Source organism: Ailuropoda melanoleuca, chromosome 12 (assembly GCF_002007445.2).
Source record: "Ailuropoda melanoleuca isolate Jingjing chromosome 12, ASM200744v2, whole genome shotgun sequence".
NCBI lineage: Eukaryota > Metazoa > Chordata > Mammalia > Carnivora > Ursidae > Ailuropoda > Ailuropoda melanoleuca.
The window spans coordinates 27,283,266-27,294,001 of record NC_048229.1 but is presented as its reverse complement, the minus strand read 5'-3'; the positions used below and the strand labels follow the sequence as shown (position 1 = coordinate 27,294,001).

At 46.8% G+C, this 10,736-nt stretch overlaps 1 protein-coding gene across 8 annotated transcripts in view; it reads left to right on the top strand.

The window, feature by feature from the left end:
- LOC100466036 (T-cell-interacting, activating receptor on myeloid cells protein 1) overlaps nt 1-10,736 on the top strand; it is a 63,142-nt gene that overhangs the window by 6,049 nt on the left and 46,357 nt on the right. For 7 of the 8 annotated variants that reach the window (XR_004629091.1, XR_004629094.1, XR_004629093.1 and 4 more), the window contains exon 5: nt 8,117-8,171. Coding sequence is in view for 2 of the 8 variants with exons in the window: in XM_019808706.2 (XP_019664265.2) it covers nt 8,117-8,171 (55 nt within the window). In the remaining 6 variants the exon portion in view is untranslated. Of the gene's footprint in view, nt 1-8,116; nt 8,172-9,216; nt 10,722-10,736 lie in introns of those variants that run through there. The other variant, XM_034672600.1, reaches the window with a different exon arrangement.

Below are 10,736 nucleotides of genomic sequence, written 5' to 3'. Positions count from 1 at the left end.
CCGCGCGGCCGCAGGGGGTGGGGCTTCGGCCGGACGCCCCCCGCCCGCCGCCCGCCTGCGCGCCGCGTGCGCCTTCGGGAAGTTTCGGTGCGTGCTGTCTGCGCCCGAGCGCCGCCCGCGTCTGTGCTGGGAGAGAGAGGCCTGCGAGCCGCGTTCCCGGGCGGTGGGAGCCCGCGCGTGTCGCGTGTGGTGAGGACGAGCGGCGTCCCCAACAGGTGAGTACCGGCCGCTAGCTCCCCGGCGTCGCCAGGTGAACGGGCGTTCCCGGACAGGCGCTTCTGAGCCGGCCCTGGGGTGCGCCCCGTAGATCCGGGCGCGAGGGCCGGGCCCCCCGCGGGACCCGTCTGCGCTTCCCCCGCCTCCGCCTCGCAGAGGAAGGGGGCTTCTTGGATTTCGGGCGCTTTGGCTGTGGCATCTCAGAGAGCGCTCGGAATATGCAACGGGGTCGTGTTCTCTCCAGAGCTCTCCCGTAGTGTAACCGATTTAATACTTGGAGGTCTTCAAGGAGGGCATGCCAGGCTTTTTGTAATCATCTTGAATAAATTCGTCGTGTAACTTTGTGTGAGATTTGGTGTACAGCTGTTGTTTTGATACGTTTGTGTGTTGTAACGTGATTGTTGGAGCGACATTTATCCCATTGTATAATTACAGTGTAATTTTATTGTCTATATTTATTATGAGGTGCATTAGGTCTCGAGGTTTACTATTCGTTACATTTTTATACTCTGAAGAACGTTGGTCTAATTCCTGCCTCCCCTGCTAATCACCATTTACTCTCCGTTTTTTTATAGGTTTGACTTACTTAGATTCCCGTATAAGTGCCGCATACACTGTCTGACTGACCGCGCTTTGCATAATGTGCTCAGGGTCATCCGTGTTGTTGTAAATGGCGGGATATGTTCTGTTAATATTACATTGTGTATGTTGGACTCGAACCCACAACCCCGAGATCAAGAGTCACATACTCCAGGGACTGAGGCATCCAGGCACCCTGTACCATATTTTTTTTATCCGTTCATCAGTTGATGGGCATTTGGATTGTTCCCATATCTTGACTCTGGTGAATAATGTTCGGTAAGCATGGGTGTGTGAAGATCTTGTTCAAATCCTGTTTTCATTTCATTTGGGTATATTCCCAGAAGTGGAATTGTTGGATCATTTCATAGTGCTATTTTTAATTTTTGAGGAATCTCCGTCGTGTTTTCCATAGTGGTTGGACCAATTTTCATTCCCACTACACTGAACAGGGGTTTGGTTTTTGGTTTTTGTTTTTTTCACTACATCCTCACCAGCATTGTTATCTCTTGTCTTTTTGATGATAGTCATTCTGACAGGATGAGGTGACATTCCATTGTGGTTTTGATTTGCGTTTCCCGGATGATGAGTGATACTGAGCATCTTTTCATGTGTCTGTTGACCATCTGGATGTCTTCTTTGGAAAAATGTCGATTTACTTCTGGCCGTGTTTTAATTGGATTGTTTTTGTTATTGTTGTTATTGTGTGAGTTCTTTATATATTTTGGGTATTAATCCTTTATCTGATACTTGGTTCGCAGAAAATTGTCTCTCATTCCATAGGTTGTCTTTTCATTTTGTTAACTGTTTCTTTTGCTCTGCAGAAGCATTTGAGTTTGATGTAGTCCCATTTGTTGATTTTTGCTGAGAATTTTTGTATCTATATTCATCAGGGATATGGGTCTGTAGTTTTCTTGTGGTATCCTTATGCTGGCTTCATTGAATGCGCTTGAAAGTATTATCTCCTCCTCGATATTTTGGAAGACTTTGAGGAGGGTTGGCAATAATTCTTCTTGAACTTTTGGTAGAATTCACCAGTGAAGCCACCTGGTCCTGGAGTTTTCTGTGTTGAGAGTTTTTTGATTGCTGTGTCGATCTCTTATTATCAGTCTGTTCAGATTTCCAGTTTTTTCCTGATTCAGTCTTGGTAGGTTGTGTGTTTCTAGAAATCTATCTATTTCTTTGAAGTTATATAATTTTTGGCATATCATTATTTATAGTAGTCTGTGATTCTACATTTCTGTGGTGTCAATTGTAATGTCTCCACTTTCATTTCTGATTTTGAGTCTTCTCTCTGTTTTTCTCTGTCTAGCTAAAGGTTTGGCAATTCTGTTTAACTTTTTAAAGAACCAGGTCTTAGTTTCATTGATCCTTTCTGTTGCTTTCTGGTTTCTATTTCATTTACTTCTGCTCTAATCTTTATAAATTCCTTCCTTCTGTTCTCTGAGATTTCATTTGTTCTTTTTCTAGTTCCTCCAAGTGTAAAGTTAACGTGATTATTTGAGATCCTTCTAATGTCTTAATATATGCATTTCTTGCTATAACTTTCCTCTCAGAACTGGTTTTGCTGCATCCCACAAGCTTTGATATGTTGTATTTCTATTTTCGTTTGTTTCAAGCTAATTTTTAATCTCCCTTTGATTTCTTCTTTGACCCATCGTTTAGAAGTGGGTTGTTTAGTTTCCACATATTTGTAGATCTTCTCACTTTCCTCTTGTTTGTTTCTGTTTCATATCATGGTAGCTGAGAGAGATAGTTGGTGTGGTTTCTGTCTTCTTAAATTTGCCAGGATTTATTTTGTGGCCTATCACATGATCTGTCCTGGAGAATGTTCCACGTGCACTTGAGAAGAATGTGTACTCTCCTGTTCTGGGATAGAATGTTCTGTGTATGTTCATTTGTTCCAAAGTGTGGTTCAGTTCCAACATTTCCCTATTGATTTCCCATCTGGGTGATCTATCCATTGCTGACGGAGGGTGTTGAAGTCCCTTGTATTGTGGCCTATTTCTCCCTTAAGATCTGTGAGTATTTGCTTAGTGTATTTTAGTGTCTGGGCGTTGGGAGCATATGTATTGATGACTGTTACATCTTCTTGATGTATGGACTCCTGTGTCATTATATAACGACCTTCTTTGTCTCTTGTTAACCTTTCTGGTTTGAAGTCTGTTTTGTCTGGTGTAAGTATGGTTTTACCTGCCTTCCTTCTTTTGGTTTCCGTTTGCTTGGAATATCATATTCCATCCTTTCACCTTGAACCTGCCTGTGTCTTTAGAGCAGAAACGAGTCTCCCACAGGCAGCATAGAGTTGATTGGGTTTTGTTTGTTTGTTTTTTTATCCATCCAGCCGGTCTGGGCCTTTTGATTAGTGAGTTTGATTGATTTACGTTTAGGGTGATTATTGATATGTAAGGACTCACTGCTGCCCTTTTATCTTTTGTCTTCAGGTTCTGTTGTCTCTGCTGTTTCTTTCCCCCTGTTACTGTCTACCTTTGTAAGTTGGTGGTTTTCCATTGTGATTTGCTCAGTCTGCATTTTTTCATGTTTCTTGTCTTTGCTCTAGATTTTTGCTTTATGGTTTCTGTGAGGTTTGCATCAGACATCTCATAGATAACATAGTCCCCTTTCTGCTGATAGCAGTTTACTTTCATTTGCCTGTCAAAGTCCCATCCTTTTACTCCTCGCCCTGTGTATTTTTTTTTTTTTTAAAGATTTTATTTATTTATTTGACAGAGATAGAGACAGCCAGCGAGAGAGGGAACACCAAGCAGGGGGATTGGGAGAGGAAGAAACAGGCTCATAGCAGAGGAGCCTGATGTGGGACTCGATCCCATAACGCCGGGATCACGCCCTGAGCTGAAGGCAGACGCTTAACCGCTGTGCCACCCAGGCGCCCCTCGCCCTGTGTATTTTTGACACCACAAATGATTTCTTTTTCTGCCTTGATTTCATTATCGAATTGGTGATTTTTAAGGCTCTTTCGTCGTTAACCTTCGTACTATATTTAAGTGTTTAATATACTATTCTAAAAATGTTACACTTTTCTTTTTTTTTTTTTTTAAAGGTTTTATTTATTTATTTGACAGAGATGGAGACAGCCAGCGAGAGAGGGAACACAAGCAGGGGGAGTGGGAGAAGAAGAAGCAGGCTCATAGCAAAGGAGCCTGATGTGGGGCTCGATCCCATAACGCCAGAATCNAAGGAGCCTGATGTGGGGCTCGATCCCATAACGCCAGAATCACGCCCTGAGCTGAAGGCAGACACTTAACCGCTGTGCCACCCAGGCGTCCCAAAAACATTACACTTTTCTAATGCGGACTATCACCTTAATCAGAATTTTGTGTATTTTTGTCTTTCTGTTTCAGTTTGGAGAATCCCCTTCAACATTTCTTGTAAGCCGGGTGTAGTGACAGCGAGCTCCCTGAGCTTTTGTTTCTCTGAGAAGGTCTTTACTCTCCTTTTATCTGAGGAGTTTCCTTGGTGGGCAATTTTTGTCTTTTAGTATTTTGAATATGTCATTCCACTCTCTCCTGACCTGTAGAATTTCTGTGAGAAATCTGTTTATAGCCTCAGGGAGGTCCTTTATAGGTTACACCTTTTCCCCTGACTGCCTTTAGAATTTTTCTTTATCGCGGTCCCTTGACAGTGTTGTTGTAATGTGTCGTGGAGAAGGTCTTTTGCTTTGAGATAATAAGGTGTTCTCTTAGCTTTGTGGATTGATTGATTGATTGATTTTTGTCAGAGAGAGAGACTGAGCACAAGCAGGGGGAAGCGGCAGGCAGAGGGGAAAGCAGGCTCCCCGCTGAGCAGGGTACCTGAACCCAACCAGGACTCAAACCGAGGACCGTGGGATCATGACCTGAGCTGAGGGCAGACGCTTAACCAACTGAGCCACCCAGGTGCCCTGGTTCATGGACTTTTATGTCTAGTTTCTTCCCCAGGTTTGGGGAATTCTTAGCTTTTGTTTCTTTAAATACAGTCTCCTCTCCCCTCACCCTCTCTTCTCCTTCTGGTATACCCTTGAACCTTGTGCTATTTCCTCTGACGGAGTCTGATGGTTCTTGTAGGGTTCTTTTTTGTTTTTAAGATTTTATTTTTTAAAAGTAATCTCTAAACCCCATGTGGGACTCAAAACCACAGCCCCGAGGTCAAGAGCCACATGCTCCACCGACTGAGCTGGCCAGGCGCTCCTCCTGTAGGGTTTATTCGCTTTACAAGTCTTAGTTCTCTCTCATCATCCACCTGAATTATTGCTGGATCCCTATATTCAGCCTCACCTATTCTCTCTTCCAGGTGATTTGCTCTCTTTCCAGTGTTTGCTGATGTATTTTCCGTCTCATTTATTGAGTTTTTCAGCTCCAGAATTTCCATTGGCTCTTTTTTAGAATTTCAATCTCTTTGGTAAAATATTACTTCTATTTATTAATTTTATTCCTGAGATCATTGTGCTGACTTTCTGAGTTTTTTTGTGGCTCACTGACTTTCTTCATAGCAGCTCTTTTGAATTTTTTTTTTAAGATTTTATTTTTAAGTAGGCTTCATGTGCAACATGGGGCTCGAAATCACAACCCCAAGATCAAGAGTTGCACACTCCACCCACCGAGCCAGTCATGTGCCCCAGCTTTTTGCTTTTTTTTTTTTTAGAAAGCACGAGAGTGGGGCTAGGGGGTTGGGGAGGAAAGGGGCAGAGGGAGAAGGAGGGAGAATCTTAACCAGATGCGGGGCTTGAGCTGAAATCAAGAGTTGGACGCTTAACCGACTGAGCCACTCAGGCGTCCTACCCCAGCTCTTTTGAATTCTTTATCAGACCGCAGTGTTGTGTCTTTGGGTTTGGTTGGTTACTGGAAAATTGTCATTTGCTTTTCGTGATGCTCGGCTGGCGTGATTTTTCATAGTGTTTGATGAGAAGTATCCCTGCCCCTGCACTTGGAGTAGCAAGCACCTTCTTACTTGGCTAAGGTTCTGTTCACTTTGATTCTAATGGTTCACAGGTGGGTCAATAGGAGCCTTTTTCCAATTTTCCAGAAGGTGGCACTAGGGCACAAGTCTTGGTTTCTCTTGCCTGCACTGCCTCCCAGCTAAGGTTGAGAGCATGTGAAGAAGCAGGTTGGGGGGAAACGGTGGGGTGGCTCAGAGGGCGGGAGGTGTGTGCTTAGCACTCCTGCTTCGGGTGTGTCCCTGTTGTAGGGAGTCCTCGAATTTGTGGGGGGGCGTCCCGGAGCTCTTTCTGGGCAGACAGTGTGAGACAGTTCCTTCAGTTCTGTCTGTTCGGTCTTGGAGGTCTCTCCTCTGAAATGGGGGTGTTGCTGAGGAGTGGGGGGCCCCCAGCTGCAACCAGGCTGCAGACTTTTACTCCTCACTTCACTGCCCCCTCTTCCACTGCAGCCACCTGCCGGTGCCAGCCACCCACCTTCTGCGCCCACAAGGATGGATCTCTGGTGTCCTAGCGAGCTGTGCAGAGGTGCTTTTGTTCAGTTACAAGTGTGGATTTGTTGTGCTCGAAAGGGAGAGAGAAAAGGACTGACTCTGTCACCGTGACACTAACATTCCTCTGGTTGTAAAATCTCGAGCGAGAAAATATAGAAATGTGTGTCCTTCATGCCATGCTCCCATGTCACCATGTCACTCGCCCAGAAAGCAGAGACTGTGTGCTGTCAACCTCGGCATTTCTCTGTGTACTCAGGTCCTGGCACACCGTAGGGCCTCAACAAACGTGCGACGGCTGGCTGACATGCCCAGTGTAAGTGCGACTTACAGGGGTTTTTTCAAGGATGTGAAAGGATGCAAAATCACCACAACTCACCATCTTCCCCCCACCCAGTGAAAGCCACTTCCAACACCCCCCCGTGGTCACCCTCACCCACTCGAGGGGAGAGGGGCTGGCTCGGAGATGGAGAAGACCCTGTTCTTGCAGAGAAATACATGTGACAGCCTTAGCTCCGGCATTGAGGTTTTTGAACCGATCTTTTCCATCATCTCTTTTCGTTCCCTGATACTCCAAACAGGACAGGGCTCACTGCTTGGTGCCCTAAAACCTCAAAATCCCAGTGGATATTCCAGAAAAGGGAAGACATGCTTTCCTCCCCTGTCCCCCACGCAGGTGGCTCCGTAGGTGTCTTGGTCTGCTCAGGCTGCTCTAACAGAAGACCAGAGACCGGGCAGCTTATCCAGCAGGAGTTTATTTCCCACAGGTCTGTAGGATGCAAATCCGAGACCAGGGTGCGAACATGTTTGGATTCTTAGCGAGCGCTTTCTTCCCGGTTTACGGACTGCTGCCTTTTCCCCGTCTCCTCACATGGTGAAGAGAGATCATCTTTGTTGTGTCTTTTGTAAGAAGAGACTAATCCCATTCGTGAAGACTGCATGCTTATAACCTAATTCTCTCTCAGAGGCCCCACCTGCCAACACCGTCACGTTGGGGGTTAAGGTTTCTGCACACGAACTTTCGGGAACACGTACATTCAGTCGTAGAAGAGGGTAATCCAACTCAAGCGTTCTTACTCTTGGCTTCTCATTGGCTCCCGTGCATGCGTGCACTTTCTCTTTTTCTCAGATAAATTTTAAAAAAATAAAGTTTTTAGGAAAAAAAAGATGAAGACCCGAATGTAGAATGTAGAACTTAATAGTTGCATAAGAAAACATAGGGAAAGATCTTCGTGACCTTGAATTAAGCAGAGATTCTTCAGGACACAGAACCTTAAGCCATAAAAGAAAAACAGTTCGTAATTGGTGAACTTAACCAAAATTTAAAACTTCAGCTCCTTAAGGGAGGTTTAAAAATGAAAAGACAAGTCACAAACTGTAAGAAAAATAGTTGTAAAGCAGACGTTTGTTAACTGACTTGTGTCCAGATATGTATATATTCTTGCAATTCAGTATTAAGAAGACAAACAACCCAGTCAAAAATGGGCAAATATTTAATCCGATACTTTATCAGGAATTAAACGTTGAATAGTGACAGATGGTGACTGGGCTTACCATGGTGATCTTCAAGTAATGTAGAGAATCGTTCAATCAATACGTTGTGTGCCTGAAACTAACATAACATGGTGTGTTGATTGTATTTTGATAAAAAAAATTTTTAAAAGGTCAATAGCACATGAGAAAACACACCACATCATTAACTACCAGGAAAATGTGAAAAAAAGACCCACCAAATGACTAGAGTAATGGTCCCAGAAATCAGTTCATCCTTGTGTGGAAATTCGGGGTATGACCCTAGTGGCATGTCCTACTAATGTAGCAAAATGTAGAGTGTCCAGGGTTGTGTAAAGTAATCATTTGCTGGATGAATCTTTATGCCCCATCCTGTTCTCTGCCCCAGGTGAGGCGTACAGAAGAGGAAATGTCATCTTGTCCTGGAGCGGCTCTCAGCAGAGGTAAGAATGCATGTTCCACTGAAACTGTTCAGGGTCAGTGGGTCCAGCTTCATCAACACCCAGCATTCCCCTCAGCAGCTGTGGGACCTGTAGGTGGAGAAGGACAGAGAGAGATCAGAGGAGGGAGAAAGAGGAAGATAGGATTTCTCCTGGCCTCCAAACACAGGCTCTCCATCAGGGGAACTCCACCCCGCTCCCCTCCTCCGTATTGAGGGATGTTGAGAGGGCATGGGAGTGTTAGTCTGTCTATACACTGACTGGGGCTTCACACACTTAATGAGATATGAAGGAGATGCTGAATGAACATGCAGGGAACCAGACAGTCCTACATGGTAAGAAATAGCTCACCGGGAATGCCAGTCATGCCACTGTTGACAAACACAGGCGGTCCCCACAAGGAAGGCTGGGTGTTGACATGCCCCCTCTCACTGGGACAGCCCATGAAAAAGAAGGGTGCTCGGTTGTTTACTTGGGTCCACGCAGAGACTCCCTGTGGCTTCAGCCAGGAGCCCCCATAATAATCAGACACGGGGCTGCCAGACCCAGTTGGAGGAGGTTGGTCTTGGTGTGATTTCCTGGTGCCACATCTGAGGAAATAGAGACAGGCATTCAGCGCTGGCCACAGAGCACCGTCCCTCCCTCCTGCTCTGCCTGTCAGAGGTCAGAGCCCACTTGTGCCTCCTGGTCAGGGAGCTACCGTCCTAAGTCATCAGAGAACAGAAACAAGCACCGGGACGCAGAACACACTGTGCCCCGTTGCCTCTAGGACGATGGTGTCTTAAAATTCCTAATCAGTTGAAAATACATAAATGTACATTGGTGAGGGCCAGGGGAGAGGTCTGCCCCATGCACGATGCATCGCGACAAAGGAGAAATAATGCAAGGAGGACACTGGATGGGGAAAGGGGAAATCTTCAAACCCCCGAAGGCAGAGATCGCTGCTAGTCAGAGGTTAGGGCACATGGGGGAGAAATTTGCTGTCCACCTCCCACTCTGTGCTCGAGGGTCCCCCCCAGTGTGATTCTGGGCTTGTGCCGGCTCCCAGGGCCTCGGTTCTCCCACCCTGACACCGAGAACGACAGCTCTGCAGAGAGCGTGTATTTGCACACGTGCCCTTTGAAGACGGAGACCCTGGAACCTGAGCAAGATGGAGTCCCTGATCCAAGGATTTCCCCAGATGAACGAAATCTTGGCTTCCAGTTTCTGGTTGTGCATGGAAGTCACCACTCCACAGTAACAGTGAGTAAAAGGCAGGACAGGCTGAAAAGTCTACAACTTTGTTAGCTCTGAAATGGCAGTGAGGTCGCAGAGCAGCCCTCTGCCCCCACACTGGAGAGGCCATCCCATGCGTCCAGAGAATCAGTTTGCGAAGCAAGAACCCACAAGCTAATAACCTGCAAGGGAACTGGTGCCGGGTGGGGATGCTTGGCTTGGACAAGTCTGAGAGTTAGGAACTCCTGGAAGCTGGTCATGGGGGCCCAGTCATGGGGTCTGGGAGTTTCACCTCCTGGAGCTCTACCAGGTTGAACTAGTTGAAGAGCAAAGAAAAATCCCCTCCTGCTTCTGGCAGGGAGGGGGGAAAACCCACTTTGAAATACAGCGGAGCACTGTGTTCTTAACAAGGCCAGGGGAAACTGCTTAACTGAGCCTGACCTCCTGGGGTTTTATCAGAGCCTAACTGACCTGGAAGAAGACAAGCAGCCAACTGCAGCCACCGTGTCCCACCACAGCAGGGGGACTGAGAAACCCTGTGAGGGTCACAGCCCAGGGCACAGGCTCCCTGCAAGCCGGAGCCATGATCCTAGGACCATCGAAGGCTCCCACCCCCTCCCACCGAGTCACTGAAGGCCGGTTTCCCGCAGTTGCTTTGCTGGGCACATCATGGCCGGCCATCAAGAACAGGGACAGGGTGTACCAAAAGCCAAAAAAACAGTTTGAAGAGACACAGCAGCAGCAGAACCAGATGCAGATATGGTAGAAATGTTGGCATGGTCATCTCAGGGACTTAAAACCACTGCGATTCATATGGTGGGGCCCTCGCAGGTAGACAGCGTGCGAGAACAGGTGGGCGATGGAAGCAGGGACGTGGAGCTCCTAAGAAAGGCTCACAGAGAAGCTCCAGAGACCAGAAGCGCTGTGGCAGAAGTGACGAATGCCTTTCGATGGGCTTGGTGGTGGCCTGGGAGCGGCTGAGGGAGGAGCTTCTGTGCCTCAGGATTCACCAGCAGAAGCCTCCGAAACGGAGAAGCACACAGAAGCAAGACTGGAAGAACACAGAAAGGAGTGTCCAGGGACTGTGGACGGAGGCGTAACCCGTGCGTCATGGGATCAACAGGAGGAGAGAGAGAGAGAGAGACAGAAACAGAAGAAATACGATAAATAACAACCGAGAATTTTCTCCAAATTAATGTCAGACACAAAACCGCAGGTCCAGGAAACTGAGAGGACAGTAAGCAGGATAAACATCAGAACTAATTCAAGAACTACCTGTGTGGGGGCTCCTGGGTGGCTCAGTCGTTAAGCGTCTGCCTTCGGCTCAGGGCGTGATCCCGGCGTTCCGGGATC